The following is an 18387-nucleotide window of genomic DNA, read 5'->3' as shown; positions in this document are numbered from 1 at the left end:
GGCCTCCAGCACCTTCCTCTGGCTTCCTCCAGATGCCGAAAACACACTGCCACCGTGTAGAAAGGGCTGAGAGTCTCAAGTGAAGAAAAGGGCAGGAGCCTTTACAGCACAGTGAGGGTTTTCTGAACCTTCCAGCAACACAAACCGCGCCTCTACCCATCTGGGTCACACCCCAGTGAAGAATCAATTTCATGGCTAAGAGATTTCCTACGAATGTCAACGGGCATTGCTGCTCCACAAAAACAAAAACAAAACACACGCACAAACAAGAAACAGTTGTTGGTATCAGGACAACCTTCTTAGCTGAAGGACTGTTCACATCAAAGTCTGTATCTCCCCAAGGGTGCTAAGAACCGGCACAGGAAGGCAAAGCTTTCCCGACAAACACAAGTCAGGGATAAGGGGTTCGATATGCAAAGTCTTTTATTTAAAATTTGAAAAGTTAAGACTTACGACCACCTCAGTCTACGCCATTCCCACCTCATAGGGAGGAATGACGGGTTCAGACTCGTGCAGAGCTGCATGAATTTACAGAACTCTGTAGGCACTTTAGAAGTGAAGCTTGGCTTCAAAATACAAACACTGGGGGCTTTGGCTCAACCTTTTAATATAAAAAATTCACTGATGTACAAAAATGTGAAAGTGTGACAATGACAACATATGAAATCCTGTGATTGAGAGTCCCCTCGAGAGCGCGCCATGGTGCCCGTGCACCCGCCCACACATACCCTGGCGTGGAAACAGAAGCTAATGCAAACCATTGCTACCAAGAAGCGCCGACATGAGCATTCTCCACTCCACCAATCACAGATCAGTATCTACTCCGAACATTCAGTAACGAAAAGTACGGCATCTTCCGGGAACAGCAAGGCAGACTTCTTACTCACGATGGACCAGCACAAATAAACCCAGCAAAAAGAGTACCGCATACTGGAAAATAAACACAGAACATCACAAGTCAGGGAAGCTTTTAAAAGTTTACAGGTCCGGGGCGCCTGGGTGGCGCAGTCGGTTAAGCGTCCGACTTCAGCCAGGTCACGATCTCGCGGTCCGTGAGTTCGAGCCCCGCGTCGGGCTCTGGGCTGATGGCCCAGAGCCTGGAGCCTGTTTCCGATTCTGTGTCTCCCTCTCTCTGCCCCTCCCCCGTTCATGCTCTGTCTGTCTCTCTCTGTCCCAAAAATAAATAAAAAACGTTGAAAAAAAATTAAAAAAAAAAAAAAAAAAAGTTTACAGGTCCTCGGAGTTCATGAATAAGCGGGTCTTTGTGGCCATGATAAATTACTAAATGATCCAACTAGCTGGTAATCCATTTAACAGTTTTCCAAAATTAAGCAAAAGATCATATATATATATATTTTTTTTTTTTATTAGAGAGCGAAAAAGAGAGAGAGTGTGACTGGGGAGAGGGGCAGAGGGACAGAGACAGAGAAAATCTCAAGTAGGCTCTATGCTCAGCACAGGGCCCAACGCGGGGCTCGATCCCACTACTCTGGGATCATGAGCTGAGCCGAAATCAGGAGTCAGACGCTCAACCAACTGAGCCACCCAGGAGCCCCAAAAAATCCCATTTTTAATGAAACAAACAGTGTAGGCTCTTACCTTAAATTTAGGGTAGTCATTCATGAGGATCGTCACAATCCCAATATAAGGAACAAATCTAAACAAACAAACAAAAAACTGATCATCACAGAACTCCCCAAGTAGCCATTCTCATTAACCAAATATTCTCAATTATCTTCCACAGAAAACTAATTTTTCAGTTCACAAAGTCCATTCGCACAGACTGTCCTAGAAGATCCTTTCAACAACTCATGTGACAGGGAAGTTAGGAATATCACCATTTTATAGATGAGGAAACAGATGCTCGTGCCTGAGGTCCATGGCTTCTGTGGCCAAGAACCAGAACCAGATCTAAGGTCTCAGGCCTCTACATGGTGGCTCTCAGGCCACATGCGGACTCAGTGCTAGGGGCTGGGTTTGTGGTCATAACCTTCAGGGAGTGGTCAATATCTCTGGGGAGACAAGGCAAACACAGCCAGATTGTTATAAGGTACTTCATATTAAATGTCCAAAAAGAGAGCGAAAGAGCTCCATTACAGTACTGAAGATTTCAGCACCCTCTCACTTGTTCGCCACCTGTACTCTGGCTCTCTTAATCCTGAACCTTTTTCCAGAACAGTTCAAATCACCATATGCAGCAGACCAGTCTCACCAACCATCTTCCTTCACATGTCTGCAGAAGCGGACTTTGAGGACCACAAACTTTCCCTGAAACCCCTTCCTCCGTGGTTTCTCTAACACACCACAAATCTATTTCTCTACCTACCTCTTGGCTGCTATCCCTTTGGTGTTTTTTCACTAGTCTTTCTTTCCCCTCGCCCCTAAAGTTTATCCCCTGAAAACTAGGTAAAACCACTGTTAAATAACCTCATAGACCTGATATATTTCCTTTGAAGTCTTTACCACGATATTTTTAAAGTTTATTTATTTATTTGGGGGGCGGGCAGAGTGAGAGAGAATCTCAAGCAGGCTCTGCACTGTCAGCGCTGAGCCCAACATGGGGCTCGAACCCATGAACCACGTGATCGTGATCTGAGCTGACATCAAGAGTCGAACGCTTAACAGACTGAGCCCCCCAGTTTTTTTTTATTATGAAACTAGCTGCACAACTAGCTGTGTAGCGTCTGTCTCTCCTACGAGACTCTAAGCTCTGTAAGCGCAAAAACGATGCCAGTCTTGCTCCCCAGTGTATCCCCAAGGCCAAACATAACACCTTGCACCGGTCGTAGGCATCTAGCAAATAACTGCCTGACTGAATGTTTGCATGTCCAGGCCTCTTTTTTCCCCTTTCCCTTGGAGACCTCATTTGCTCCAGGACTCCACTTCTCCCCTCGATGCAAAATACTCAACTTCCTAAGAATTCAGGGGGGAAAGAAAAGGTCAGCAGGGGCCGTCAACGTGGAAGGAGATGGCACTTAGCAAATGAACAACTTTCTTCTTTCTCCTCCTGTTTTACCGCCTCCACTTTTACTCCAGGGTGGGCTCCATGATACTGACCCAGAGCCTGTCCTAGAGAAGGGAGGCTGGACTGAGGTGGAGACTGAACTTTGCGTACTTTAAAACAGCCCAGATGCTTCTACTATTCAGGGCTGTGCACCATGCCAAAGGTGCACAATGGGCAACGACCTCTGACATCACCCCTCCCTATCGAAGCCTTAAGGCAAGCTTGAAAAGCAGAAGTTTTGTCTTTGGTGCACTTCACTTCCTTTGAAGAACTCCTCTTACTTCCTGTCTCCGGTCCTCACCCCGTCCTGGCAGCATTACCAGACCCATCCCTCTCTCTCCCCATTCCCAAACTCTCACTCCATAAGTTGGTGTTTCCTAAAACCTAGGCCTCCTTTGTCAGAATCACGTGGATAGCCTGTTAAAACGTGGCGGATCTTCCCCAGATTTGTGGAGTCAGAGCATCTATGGAGGGTGGGGCCCAGATAGTGCTTCTGCACTCTCGGGTAGCAGAGACTCAGTTCTAGCTAGTGAGGTGCCTGGACCTGGCATGTGGAGGCAAATAATACCCCTCCTAGGGCCCAGGCTTTAGTTTCAACCCCTGGGACCTCTAAGAGCTGAACATTCACAGTCCCTCCAGGGTGGCGGAGCTAAGTTCCAGGAGGGTAGATTCAGGTTTTCTATAGCTTTAATACGTATTTTTTCTTTTTAATGTTTTAACTGTTATTATTTTGTCTCATTTATAGCATCTTCATAGAAGCAATAGCTTTCTGTGGGGTGAATCATCTAATTTAAGAACGTGAAGACAGGGGTGCCTAGTGGCTCAGTCGGTTAAGCATCTGACTTGGTTTCGGCTCAGGCCACGATCTCATGTTTTCCTGAGCTTGGGCCCCATGTCGGGCTCTATGCTGGCAGCACGAAACCTGGTTGGGATTCTCGCTCTCCCTCTCTCTCTGCCCCTCCTCCACGCACACTGTCTCTGTATCTCTCAGAATAAATAAATAAGCTTACAAAAAAAAAGGATGTAAAGACAGATGCCTCACAGTCAAATGCAGACTAAATGCGATAAAAACACCTGTGATTTCCACTAAACCAGGGCCAGGCTGCTTATTCTGGTCTGATGATTAATCCGCAGCCATTCTCACAGACAAGACTTTTGCTGTTCCCTCCACCCATTATCCATGCTCCAAGAGCCTTCGGCTCCCGGTGATCATAGAGCCTGCTTATGGGTTACCCGTGGAAGTGTCTTGCCCCCCTAAGGCTGGTTTTTTCCTTGCCCCGACACAAGTGAAACGGCAGCAACTTGGACTTTAGGAGCAATGGAAGCAAATAATATGTCAGGCAGCCCGAAGTCAAACAAGAGATTTAATTCTCTGTCTCACTGGTTCCCTCCACGGACAGAGGCACCAAAGGTGCAAATCAAGTGCACAAGGCTACCATTATCGGTCGTCTTAAATTCACATCAGGCGCACGTTTCCCTACTCTGCTCGGAGAAACTCTGCTAAAGCGGAGTTGATAATAAGCAGAAGAAGGTTTAAAAGAAGTGAGACAAGTGCCACCCAGAAAGCCATCTCCAAGAGGTGCTGGTGCCAGGTTAACAACCAGGAGGCAGGGGACGGATAACACATGCCCCTGGGGTTCTTGGGAGCAGAGGTGCTGGGGAGGGACGGACCGGCTGCTCACACTCGGGAGAAAATGATTTTGTCAGCTGTCAAAAGGGAGGCCTCTATCTGGGAGCTGACTTTAAAAGGGTCATTGTCTCTACCCCAGAATGACGTTTCGAGTTAAGGAAAAAGTACACTTGAAAAGCCTCGTCCTTAAAACTGACTTTAGTGAACAGAGCGCTAAATCACTCTGCTCCTTTCTGTGTATGTCTCTCTTCATTGTCACTACATCCCACTGCTCAGCTTCTGCCTGTCTTTTGTCTTTCTCTACTCTTATGGCTAAGGTCCTCTTGTGTTTTTCAACATCCTGAATTTAGACAGAAATCACTCCTACTAGATACTTGGTTGGTTCAGTATTAGTTTCACTTTCTACGGGTTGTCTTTATTACATGTTATAACATGAATAAGGCTTGAAAACATTCTGCTAGGTGAAAGAAGCCAGACATAAACGAAGACCACATATTGTAAGATTCGGTTTATATAAAACATTCAGAACAGGCGATGCATTGAGACACAAAGTAGATTAGCGGTTGCCAGGGGCTGCGGCGAAAGGGGACAGGGGACTGGCTGCCGAGGAGTATGGAGTTTTCTTTTGGGAGTGTGGCCGTGCTCTGAGATTAGACAGTGGTGACGGCTGTGTAACTTTGTGGATATAATAAAACCCACTGAACTGCGCACTTCTACGGGGTGAACTTTATTTTCTAATATATGTGAATTCTATCTCAATAAAAGTGTTTTACCTTTTTATTTAGGGCCTTAGGCCTCAGCGTACAAATTTTTAGTGGGCAACTATTTGAAAAATTTTTTTTTTTTTTTTTTTTTTTTTTTTAATTGCACAAAGACATTTGTACCAGTCACTGACTGACCTGAAAAAAAGTTATCCTCAAGGTTTGGGTACAGTCTGACTTTGAATGATCAGTTTAGTGTTTTATAAACAAATTTCCACAAAAGGTGGTGCTCTGCCCACTGTGTCAAGGTAAGTGTCAGTATAATCAACGCCAAGTAAATCTGTACAGCTAAGGGTCTGTGCGCCTGCTGTCTCCCAGATGTTTATACTTGATGGAAAGTTATTTAGTTCAGAAATTGCCAGGCTATTCCTTTTCTTAATTAAAAGCTACAAAAAGGTCTGTATTTTCAATGTTGGGATTTTATTTTATTTTTTTAAAGATTGTATTTTTTGGGGGGTGCCTGGGTGGCTCAGTCAGTTGAGCGTCTGGCTCTGGATTTCAGTGTCACGAGTTCAAGCCTTGTGTTGGGCTCATGCTGAGCACAGAGCCTACTTAAAAAATAAATAAGTAAAATTAAAAAAAGATGTTACTTTTTAAGTAATCTCTTTAATCTCTTTTAAGTAATCTCTGAGCTAGCCAGGTGCCCCTCAATGTTGGGATTTTAGAAATAACACTGTATATAGATAAAGATTTTTAAAAAATTCTTCAGAAAGACATACTTTAAGCATGTTTAGGGGTACCTGATTGGTTCAGTCGGTGAAGCAGGCGATTCTTGATCTCAGAGTTGTGAGTTCAAGCCCTATGTTGGTGTAGAGATTAATTCAAGCATTTTTTAAAATGTTTATTTTTTGAGAGAGAGAGAGAGAGAGAGAGAGAGTGTGTGAGTGAGGGAGGGGCAGAGAAAGAGAGAGGGAGACACAGAATCCGAAGCGGGCTCCAGGCTCCGAGCCGTCAGCACAGAGCCTGACGCAGGGCTCGAACCCACGAACCGTGAGATCGTGACCCGAGCCGAAGTCAGCCGCTTCACCGACGGAGCCACCCAGGCGCCCCGGGTGTAGAGATTACTTAAAAGTAAATAAAATCTTTTCTAAAAAAAGGCATACTTAGCTCCAACATAGGAAAAGGAGTTCCCTCGAACTGGAGGCACGCACACAAACAGCTTTACGAGAGACAAAACACACCAGTGCTTGTGCTGCTCCAATCTCTCTGGCCCCAAACCGACGCCTCTCATGCTACAGCTGAGGCGGCTCTCTCACGCTGCACTCTCTGTGGGAAGGGAACTCCTCAGTGTGGTGGCTGATCTCCAGCGGAATCACTGTGAACCCAGTGTCTACATAAGGAGGGCACGTTCTGACAGGGGTCAGAGCCCCACGGGGCATCTAAATAGTGAGAACCGGCAGCTATCCACTTCAGAAGCATTACGCCCGGACTTTTGGTGGGATGGTCCAGAGGGTGGGTTCCAGAGTCGGCCAGACGCCTCCCATCGTCAGCGTGGCCTTGGATAAGCAGCCTAACTTGTCTGTGTTTCCTCATCTGTAGAATGGAAATATTAGGGTTGTTCTGAGGTTAAAATGAGGTAATACTTGTAAAGATTTTAGAATGAGTCTCTGGCACACAGTAAGCCCTGGTAAATGTGAGTTCTCGTTAATACTATTAATAACATGAGGGTAGTAACAATTCCGTATGTCCTCACATCAACAACTTACAATTCCTGTCCTCCACTGATCTGTTCTCCTGATAAAATCTGAAATAAACAGGCTTCATATAACTTTTTAATTTCAGTTGACCTCAATGGTTTTAAGACTGGAAATAAAACAGCACGAAATAAACATGACAAAATTAATCTAGATGGATACTTTAAGTTGCTGACTTAAGAAACTACTCAAGAAATACGTTTCATGAAGCAGGATGAACACTGCTCTGGACACCCAGAGACTAGACAGTGTAGACATCAGAGTACATGGAAGCTGTCCAGTAATGTTTCTTGAACAAATTAAATAAAAGATGAATTTTTAAAACTGTCACCCCAATCATCATCTCCTCACTAATATTCTTTCACTGGACCCCATTTCCTCCCCTCTGGAGCAATGTACCTCAAGTTTTAGATGTATTCTAAGAATACTTTTTCAAAGGACACAGGGTGATTTGGTAGAACCAGCATCAAAACATTATACTCAATTGTGTGCGATCAGACGACTGGAAAGAGGGCCGCGTCTCATGTGACACGGGTATCTCAGTAAACGCCTCCCTCTGTACTCACCCCCTTGCTCTCCCCACGACATCCTTCTTCTCCAGCCAGTGTTGTCCTTGTTTATAGAGGCCTCGGTCATCAACCGCATTATTATCTCCTTTGGTCAAAAACTTGATATGTCCATTTTGCCTTAAAAGAGTACGGGAGACCCAAATTATCAAATACCTTCATGCCATTTGCAAGCACCAAATCTGCTTTTGTTAACTAAAACTCCAATGGAGCTGTGGTATTTGACCATCATGCCTAATATCAAAATAATTACCTATGTAGCTAAAAGAATGTTCACAGCTGTGTTTATGAGAGGGAAAAACTGGAAACAGGTTAAAGTCTAACATTCAGGAGTTGAAATAAGCAAGCATTGAGAACGACGTTATAGAAGGACAGTTAATGACACTGGAAGATCATACAAATTTTATTACATGAAGAAAAGATTACATAATAGCATCGACAGTATAGTCTCATAAAAATATTAAAATAAACACAAGCCACCAATTTTCTGTAAACACAAAGAGCAAAGGAACACATTAAACTACCTCACGGGACATAATCGGCAGTAACCAGTAGGGGAAACTACAGAATAACCGACTTTCTTCAACAAGCTGTGAGGGACAAAGGAAGCAGGAGAAAGAATTTACAGGTTAAATGTAAGAGACTATAAAGCCATATCATATAAGCCAACTGCAACCAAGGACCTTATTTGAATCAAAAAGTCAAACAAACTGCTAAAAAAAAAAAAGTTATGACACAATTGGGAATCTGAACAAAGACTGGACACATAATGATGCAAACATACAGTTGTTCCTTCTTGGGGTATAACCATGCTGACTGTAGTTACGTTTTTTAAAAGCTCATTGCTTATGCTTTATAGACACTTGCTAAAATATGTACATATGACACGACATGACATTAGGATCTGATTTAAGTCACATAGGCAGGACACAGGAAGAGGTAGTGTAGGTGGGGCCGAACTGACCACAGATTAGTAATTACTGGGACTGGCTGACAGGTACATGGGAGTTCATTATACAGTGTTGTATACTTCTGTGCACATCAGACAGTCTCTGTAATTAATTAATTAATTTTAATTTTAGTTTTAAGTAGGCTCCACACTCAACGTGGGGCTTGGATTCACGACCCTTGGATTCACTGACTGAGCCAGCCAGGCGCCCCAGAAATGCTCCACATTTAAAAAATAAAACAAAAGGAAAAAAAAAACGATATAAAAGAGATCTGAAGTGATATACCCAAGGTAAAAGCAGTGGCCATCTATGGCTTTCTTTAGCTTACCTTTTTCTTCTATTTCTTTCTCCAACAAACATACATTGCTTTTACATGTCAGGGTTTATAGGAAAAGCATTTTACTTGATCAGGGAATTATTAGTTTAATTCTGCTAAAGAACAGGAGGTTGCCAATAATTTTAAAATTTAATTGAAAGCAAAGTACATTTCACAGTTTGATAAAGACTATCTTAAAATTAATTCAAGTGAGTTTGGGTTAACTACTGTATTAGAAAGAAGAAAATTAGCCTCAGCCTCCTATTGACTGATAGCCACTTAGACGCTAAGCCAAAAACTAGCTTACTAGACACTAAATGTGCAGATGAAACTAAATTGGAAGGTGCTACAAAACACCAAAACTAGTTAAGTGCAAACAGACATGCTAAAAATGAGATTCTGGTTAGAAAAAATGCAAATATATACAGAGAAAAAAAATAATGTGTAGCTGACAAGTCGGTGAGCGAAAGAATGTCTGAAACAGTCTGGAGAGTGAAAGAAGGCAGGTGCCGAGAGGGGCCGTCGCAAGAGTCAAAGTCGGGAGCGCACAAAGGAAGAGTCCACTCAACCACGAAAACAGCAGCAAGCCCACAGAGGCAGAGGAGTAAAGTCAAGTTCGAGGAAAGGAGAACGGCGGAACGGGAAAGCTCCCCAGGAAAGGAAAGGGATGCTACAGCAGATCCGGGCTCTTCTGAAAGACCCAACTTACCAACAAAACACACAAACAGACCCGAGCTCCCGGGTCCAAGGTGTCGTCCGCAGGGACTGCTGGAGGGGTCCTGAAAAGCAGGGATCCCCTTCGACCTGATGGGAGTGGTGGCGGCCAGCTCCTGACCCACTGGCCGTCAAGACTCACTCCAGCACCTCACGGCTCACGGGCCCAAACACTGACCGGAGACACAGTCGCGTAGGCTTGTCCCTCACTAGCACAGGGACCGAATAGTTAGCATGCTGTCTTTCCGAGGAGCTCGGTGTGTGTGCGGCTGAATTCAACCAGCATAATACCGTGATGCTGGGGCGGGGGACTGAATCACTTTCTGGATAAGAAAAAGACCCCAGAAGCCAAAGGGGTGCAAAACAATCTCTCTGCACAGGAAAAGCAAAGCCCGTCGTCCCAACTGCAAAAATTTCTCCTTCCGAACACCTGACCACACGGTATTCAACATCATCAAATTATACCTTCTGTAATAGGCTGCACTCGCTAAATGCGCATGAGAGTACGCTAAGAAATAAGACAGGGTGGGAATTTATATGTGAGAAAAACATAAGCATTCAGAGTGACTAACAGGCTAACATGAGGAACTGTTCAAGAGAATTAAATCGACTGATGATAATTAAAAGCAATGTCACCTCTTTACATGGAAACACAACCATCATTACGAGCTAGCTCTTTTGTGACTCATTTAACCTGGAAGAAAATGGAAAACAAGAGAAGAGTAGGGGGACAGAGGAGTAGTCAAAGAAGAGCTGTGGCACCGTTTGCCTCAGCAAGCGTATCTCCTAGCTCTCGTGCAGGAGTGAGGCGTGAGAACTCCCCTCGTTTTACTTAATTAAAACACAGTAATCACAGTCAACGCGGGAGGTGGCGGAGTCTTTAAAGACCACCACTGACCACCTTTTCTCAACACACTATTTTCCAAACGACCTTCTATTATAAATACTGGAAGTTTCTTAACGTTTTTTACAAGAGCTTCTGCCTGAGCTCAGCGGTGCACTGGATTATGTGTGCTTTCCCACTGCCCGGTCACACAGCTCAGCGCACGCGGTTAGTGTCATCCCAAGAACAGGAAGGGCTAGGGAATGACTACGCAGGGCACAAAGAACAGATTCAAATTCATGGACCCAATACCAACATATTAAGCGGTACTTGGCCAGCTGGTCTTTTAGTTTAGGGATTCTTTGCATACGGGGTAACACCAGTATATTCCACCATATGTTCATGAAATCATCACGTTACAAAAGATAGTAGAGTAGATCCCAGTGCTGTACGGGGGAGAAAATGTGTGTTTATAACACAAAGAGAAGATGACTCCAAATTTAACATTTTCTCCGGGTGCTAGGGTTACAGGTGATTTTGTTTGCTGTCTTTCCTAAATGTATACAGGATCGTGTGTATACATGTAATAAGAGTGTTCACAAGACGGAGAGTCAATATATGAAAAAAAAGAGCTTTATATGATATTTACAAATTTACAAAGGCACAGCACACAAGGAGCAGGTGGAGAAGGAGGAATGAGATAAAAGAAAGAGGTCGGCTGAACAATTCCCACCTCTATCGTTCTCAAAGCTCAGGATTTTATTTCTTTTTTTTTTTTTTAACGTTTTTATTTATTTTTGAGACAGAGAGAGACAGAGCATGAACGGGGAGGGGCAGAGAGAGAGGGAGACACAGAATCAGAAGCAGGCTCCAGGCTCTGAGCCATCGGCCCAGAGCCCGACGCGGGGCTCGAACTCACGGACTGCGAGATCGTGACCTGAGCTGAAGTCGGACGCTTAACCGACTGAACCACACCCAGGCGCCCCAGGATTTTATTTCTTAAAATAATGTTGGGATGAAAGAAATGAGTAACAGTACAAAAATCAGGCTGAAAAGGTTCAGGGCACATTTACCACAAACAATCCATTCTGGTTGTCATTTGGTCCCACATTTAATAACAGTATTAACGCTATTAAATCAAATGATTATCAGGGTGCCCAGGTGGCTCAATCGGCTGAGCATCCAACTGTGGCTCAGGTCATGATCTGCCAGTTCGGGAGTTTGAGCCCCACGTTGGGCTCTGTGCCATCAGCTCAGAGCCTACGGCCTGCCTTGGATTCTGGTCTCCCTCTCTCTCTCTGCCCCTCTGTCACTCCTGCTCTGTCTCTCTCTCAAAAAAAAAAAAAAAAAAAAAAAAATTTAAGAAAAAAATTTATATGATTATCACAATCAGTATTTTAGTCTCCCCAAAAGAAAAAAGGAAATTGGAAGCTTCAGAATATTAGCTGGATCTGTTATCTAAACAGGACTTCAACTTGGAGGCATCTCCAGAATCCAAAATGAATCACCAACCTTAAAATATTCAGCATTTTGTTAAAATTATTTTTAAATTTTAAGGACTGTAATTGATGTAATATCTGTCATGAACCTGTCCTAAAACAAGATGAACTGTTTAAAATAAAAAACTCAATCAATTTTGAGGGACTGCATATGAAAATGGACAACTTTTGCTCTACCCAAAGCAGGGCCTGAGTTTAATTTGATTTTCTCTGCTAAGTTCAGTTGGTTTTGCTTTGCTTACAAAAGGCAAAGCTAAGAACAAACGCTGCAAATTAACTCTGAGACTCTGGAAAACACTACCTGTACGGAATAAACCTTCATAATTCCACACTAAAGTTATTTTTTTAATTTTTAAAATTTATTTTGAGAGAGAGAAAACGCAAGAGGGGGAGGAGTAGAGAGAGAGAGAGACAGAATCCCAAGCAGGTTCTGCACTATCAGCGTGAACCTGACACGGGCTTGAACCCATGAGCAGTGAGATCACAACCTGAGCCGAAGTCGGACGCTTAAGTGACTGAGACACCCAGGTGCCCCCAAACTACATTTCTAAAAAAATTCAGTCATTCCTTTCTAGTCAATAGCAGAATGCTGTTTTAAAATTATAATCTTTCAAAATATAGACTGAAGTTTGAAAAAAAAAGAGCAGTCAGATCTTTATGTCATCAGTGAAGAAGGAATTCTCTTAAACTAGAATGTTTAGGGGATTGTCGAAAAGCAACAGTTGACAGGTCCTTCTTCTTTAAGGGGAGAAAAAAATTATCCTAGACGGTGGGGTAAGAATAACATAATATTTATTTAGGGCTCCCCCTCATTCCCAAGAGCCTAAATCACCTGCTCACCGTTCTACTTGTCCTCTGTCCTCCAGGACACCTACTTTTTCCTTCATTTTTTTCTTTCCTTCCCTCCTGAATGATTCCTAAGCTAGAAGTACCATAGATTTAGAAGGGAGGGGGTGAGGAATACAGAGCTGGACAGGGAAGCACAGGCTCAGAACTCACAGATCTTGTAATTCATCTTCCAAAACCTCTTAATATTACAGATAAAGAAGCCCACCAAGAGAGGTAAAGTTTTTTGCTCATTGTTATGCCCCACCTCTACCTCCAGGTGATTCTAAAGGTTTTACATACGTCCTTTCTAATTCTAAATCTTTAAAAAAATTTTTTTAAAAATTTAATGTTTGTTTATTTTTGAGAGAGAGAGAGAGACAGAGTGAGGGTGGGGGAGGGTCAGACAGAGAGGAAGACACAAAATCTGAAGCGGGCTCCAGGCTCGGAGCTGTCAGCACAGATGCGGGGCTTGAACTCACGAACTGTGAGATCATGACCTGAGCTCAAGTCAATGCTTAACCGAATGAGCCACCCAGGTGCCCCCCGCCCCGCCCCATTCTAATTCTGAAATGCAAGAAGGGTCTATGTTTAAAAGAGTAATTATATTTCAGAAAGTTTCTTTGGAATTTGAAAAAGTTGATAAATTTATTCTTGTTTGACGTATCTATTAGATTGCCTTAAAGATTTTTTTTCAAAAGATTAAGGAGGGCTACTTCATCAATTACATTAGAAAATTCTATTTTGGGGGGGTGCCTGGGTGGCTCAGTGGGTTAAGCATCCGACTTTGGCTCAGGTCATGATCTCGCGGTTTGTGAGTACAAGTCCCGCGTCAGGCTCTGTGTTGACAGCTGAGTCTGGAGCCTGCTTCGGATTCTGTGTCGTCCTCTCTCTCTGCCCCTCCTGTGCTTGCGTGCTCTCTCTCTCTCTCGAAAATAAACATTAAAAAAAAAAAAAAGAAAATTCTATTTGGGACCATCTGTTATGTCATGTGCTCTGGGGGATGATATACAGGGCTATGGATCTGATTGTGAAGTAAAAGGCAACCAAGAAAAACTTCCAGAAAAAACTTCAGAGAGATAAATGAATTAATAAATAACTACTTAGTTTTCCAAATGTCTACCAAACCTTCAGGTGTTCATAAAAATGGACTGGAAGAAGTACCTAGGTGCTCCCCACACTTCTTAATCTTCAGGCCATCAAAATTAAATACTCAAAACACTAAAACATGAAAACATTTTAAAACAGAGAAAATATAGTTTGCACATACTTTTCATGAATCTTCAAGACTCGATGAACTATAGGAATCTCTCTTCCTTCTATCCTAAAAACAACAATTTCTCCCACTCGGATGGGATCTTCAACTCGGTTTGTTAAAAAGAGAAGATCTCCTCTATGAAATGCAGGTTCCATGCTGCCACTATGAGGAAAAGAAGTTAGTAAAAAGAAAATGTGAGATTAAAATTACTTTCAAAATTAGATACTCAACAAAACAATCAAAAGTACCACCCTTGGAATATACTCGATACCTTAACAAATATATCAACATCAATGTACACTCTCAAAATATGGTTTCCACGGACTAATGAGTTATACAAAGCTTTCTTTAGTTTTTAGCCTTTACTAACTAGATCCATTTCAAGCATTGCTATTCAAAGGAGCTTAAATCTTGAAAAGGGCAATGTTACTAATTCCTTAACCTTTTAAAATTTCAAGTGACAAATGGAATATAAAAGAATGAACTTTATAAACACTGCCCTTATTCCCACCTCATCTGAAAACGCTAAACATTATTCAAAATATATTCAAATGAGAACTGGGTCATCTTCTGCCATTTATAAAGATATAGACCAAGATGACCTTACGGTTTCGACCCATTTAGAAGGAAAAACAGCCCATCAAGTCAAAGAACAGTCAGCTACAAAGATAATGCTTCTGTTTTCCACTTACTTATTTTAAAAAGAGACACAAGAAAGAAAACCAAGAACAAGAGTAGGGATTTTTGTCTAAGAATTTCAGAAACGAGTAAAGGATTCAATGCCATGGTGATTAGTGAAGACAAACTTCTAGAGTGTCTTCTCACCTCTCCTCTGGTCCACCCTGTATCAAGTTCTTCAAAGGTCCTATGATATTTGTACTAATTAATGAACCTTTTCTTGCTATGAAGAAATAGCCCATCAGTATTATTTTCTGAAACTCGAACTCCAGTGCCCCATAACAATAGATTTAGTAAGAGAAAAATAGATAAGGATTAAAATCTAATATAAGAATAATGACAAAGTCCAAACATGTCTTTATGGAGATTCGGGGACCTCATAAGAGAATATAGCAGTGGTTCCCAAACTTTGCTGCATATTAGAATCACCTGGGGAACTTTTAAAAAAATTCCACATGCTAGGTCATATCTCTGGCCAATATAAAGCAGAATCCTTGGGAATGGGAGGCAGGCAGCAGTATTCTGTAAAGACCCCAGGTGATTCCAACGTATAGTAAAATCTGGGAACCGCTACGTACGTGGATTTTCCAGGACATGTTTATTCTCAACACTTTTGTTAAGGTTCCTCAGGGGACAATGAGTGTTCCCTTTTTCAGATGTTCAGGCAGAAGACAGGACAGGTGTTTGGTGAAAACGTTAGAGAAAGTATTCTAGACATGTAGTTTTCAAGGTTTTACTGATTGCTTTTTAAAATCAGTGACATCCTTTGTTCAAATAAAACCTTGCTTGAAAATTATATAAATAAAACAGAATAAAACTGAGTTGCTATGGTTTAATAGTTCATTTTTATTGAGCATTTACTGTATACAAAGTGCTATTCTGTTTCTTTTAAATAATCTTCAGAACAACTCTATGATGTAGATATTATTTTTTATTAATTTTTTAACACATTTTTTTTGAGAGAGAGAGAGAGAGAGAGAGAGAGAGAGAGAATGAGTGGGGGAGGGGCAAAGAGAGAGGGAGACACAGAATCTGAAGCAGGCTCCAGGCTCTGAGCTGTCAGCACAGAGCCCAATGTGGTCTTGAACTCACGAACTGTGAGATCATGACCTGAGCCAAAGCTGGATGCTCAACCGATGGAGCCACCCAGGCGCCCCTGATTTAGATATTATTATTACCCCAACTTTATAGATAAGGAGATTGAGGCTAAGAAAGGTACAAAGTTATCAACCAAAAAAATTATACAGAGGAGATCTGAACAGGGAGTCCAACAGAATCTACTCTCACTGTGCTAAACTGCCTCTGAACCACTCTAGAATTTTAGGGAGTATTATAATCATACTGCATTTAAGAAACGTCACTTCTGGGGCACCTGGGTGGCTCAGTCGGTTAAGCATCTGACTTCAGCTCAGGTCATGATCTCACAGTTCGTGAGTTCGAGCCCCGCGTCGGGCTCTGTGCTGACAGCTCGGCGCCTGGAGCCTGCTTCACATTCTGTGTCTCCCTCTCTCTCTGCCCCTTCCCTGCTCATGCTCTGTCTCTCTCTGTCTCAAAAATAAATAAACATTAAAAAAAAAAAAAAAAAAGAAACATCACTTCGGAAGCTACAGAGTAAAGGATATTTAAATATTAATTTTTTAATGTTTATTTTTGAGAGAGAGACAAAGAGAATGTGAGTGGGGGAGGGTTAGAGAAAGGGAGACACAGAATCGGAAGCAGGCTGCAGGCTCTGAGCTGTCAGCACAGAGCCTGATGCAGGGCTTGAACCCACGAATGGTGAGATCATAACCTGAGCCGAAGTCGGATGCCTAACCAACTGAGAGATCCAGGCGCCCCAGGACATTCAAATATTTACTGAAATAATGAGTAAACTAGAAAAGACCAGAAGGTAGACTGGGAGACCAGTTGTCCAAACTATTACTTGGCAACCATTAAAAGTGTTATTAAAAATATGGACACGGGAGAATCACAAGGGGACAAATAAAGAAAAGGATGCACATACAGAATTACTTCAATTATGTAGGAAGTAATATACATGAAAAAAGAGACTAAAATGGTAACATTCATTATATCCCAAACTACGGGTGACTTCACTTCATCTAGATTCTTTGTGTTTTCAATGTTTCATACAATGAAAATATATTAACTTTCTCTGATTATAAAAGCATATTTTTAAAGGTCACTACAACAGCCCAGGCAGGAAATGCTGAGGGCCTGAAATAGAACAACAGCAGGGGAGACAATTAAAAGAGTAGAAGAGAGAGGGAAAACAACAAATTTGATGGCCAATCGGATATGACAGAAAGGGGTGAGCAAGGATGACTCCGGGGTTTTCAACAATGGCAATGGAGCAGATGGCAGTGACGGTCACAGAAACAGGGGGAAGAAGAACAGGTGGGTGGGAAAGGAGATGAATTTTACTTTTATTACGTGGAGTTTCAAGTGCCCGGTCAACATTCAGATGGAGATGTCCAGGGTAGGGTGAAAACAAGAGTCTAGATTTCAGAGAGAAAAATCTAGAAATCTAGACTTCGGCTCAGGTCATGATCTCACAGCTCGTGGGTTCGAGCCCCGCGTCGGGCTCTGTGCTGACAACTCAGAGCCTGGAGCCTGCTTCGGATTCTGTGTCACCCCCTCTCTCTGCCCCTGCCCCACTTCTGCTCTGTCTCTCTCTGTCTCAGAAATAAACATTAAAAAAAATTTAATACATCAATCATAAACTTTATAAAAAGTTATATATAAACCACTGAAATATTTTTAAACTGACTTCAGCTCTATAAAAGGGGAAAAAAAGTTTTGAAAGTTCCCTGAAACTCAGTTAATGAAAGTATTTGTCTTCACCTGAAACTAACATAACACTGCGTGTTAATTATATTGGAATTTAAAAAATAAATAAAAAATTATTAACAAAGAAAAGTTATTTGTCTTTATCCCCAATGACTTCACAAAAGTCTTAAAGGCGGGTTCTCGGTTAGCCTGAGTCCTTTGAGGCATATTTGGTTCCACGTAAAAATTATATTCCTCGAAGTTACATGAAACCTGGGCCACCTGCTTTTACTTGGCCACCCAATCACATACATGACCTTTCTCTAATGACTGCTCCTTCCAGCCTTGATCAAATTCTCTTCCAATAGGACCTGGTCTCTTTTAATTTCCTTTCCTTATTTCACACCGCTAATCGGAAAAGCTTAGTATATAAATAAACCTCTTGCTGCAAAATAACTTATCCCAATGCCACTTTTAAGCCCCAAATGATATTACAAATTTTCTAGCTGCAGGACCACCACTGTGTCGAGCAGGGCCTTAGTTGAATCCCCTGTTCACTCCAACATCTCCATTTTAAGGGTCGTGAGACTGTCCTGAAGCAGCTCCACTGAAGGGAACTCAATATGAAAGAATCCCGGACGACTCTCGAAAAGAAGCCTCCCCGGGCTCTCTCTCTACACCTTTTCCCCACAGCGCCAATTAGTGTGGTTTCTCCTGTCAGTGTTTGAAACTGAAGCTCTCCACTGAGTCTAAAACCGTCTGGGAACTTGGGGCGAAGTCTCTATACTCCCAGACTAGGACATTAAATGCTTTCCCAGCTAATAAAATCCGTGCCTTTGGATCTCTAAAATTACAGTTCCGTGTGACTGTTAAGAAACACAGAACAAAGGTATGCGTAAGAGC

General features: G+C 42.4%; 1 protein-coding gene across 3 annotated transcripts in view; it reads right to left on the bottom strand.

Annotated features, from left to right (window-relative positions):
• Positions 1-405: 405 nt before the first annotated feature.
• Positions 406-18387, bottom strand: part of SEC11A (SEC11 homolog A, signal peptidase complex subunit) — a 40661-nt gene continuing 22679 nt past the window's right edge. The window contains exons 3-7 of one of the 3 annotated variants that reach the window (XM_060617586.3): positions 14053-14202; positions 7656-7775; positions 7102-7139; positions 1600-1657; positions 799-930 (exon numbers count right to left, since the gene is read on the bottom strand). In XM_060617586.3, the coding sequence (XP_060473569.1) occupies positions 1632-1657; positions 7102-7139; positions 7656-7775; positions 14053-14202 (334 nt within the window). In that variant the 3' untranslated portion in view covers positions 799-930; positions 1600-1631. Of the gene's footprint in view, positions 931-1599; positions 1658-1752; positions 6929-7101; positions 7140-7655; positions 7776-14052; positions 14203-18387 lie in introns of those variants that run through there. The other 2 variants (XM_060617585.3, XM_060617587.3) reach the window with 2 other exon arrangements.

The sequence above is a fragment of the Panthera onca genome, chromosome B3 (genome assembly GCF_046562875.1).
Source record: "Panthera onca isolate mPanOnc1 chromosome B3, mPanOnc1 haplotype 2, whole genome shotgun sequence".
NCBI lineage: Eukaryota > Metazoa > Chordata > Mammalia > Carnivora > Felidae > Panthera > Panthera onca.
This window is presented reverse-complemented; position numbering and strand designations above follow the sequence as displayed.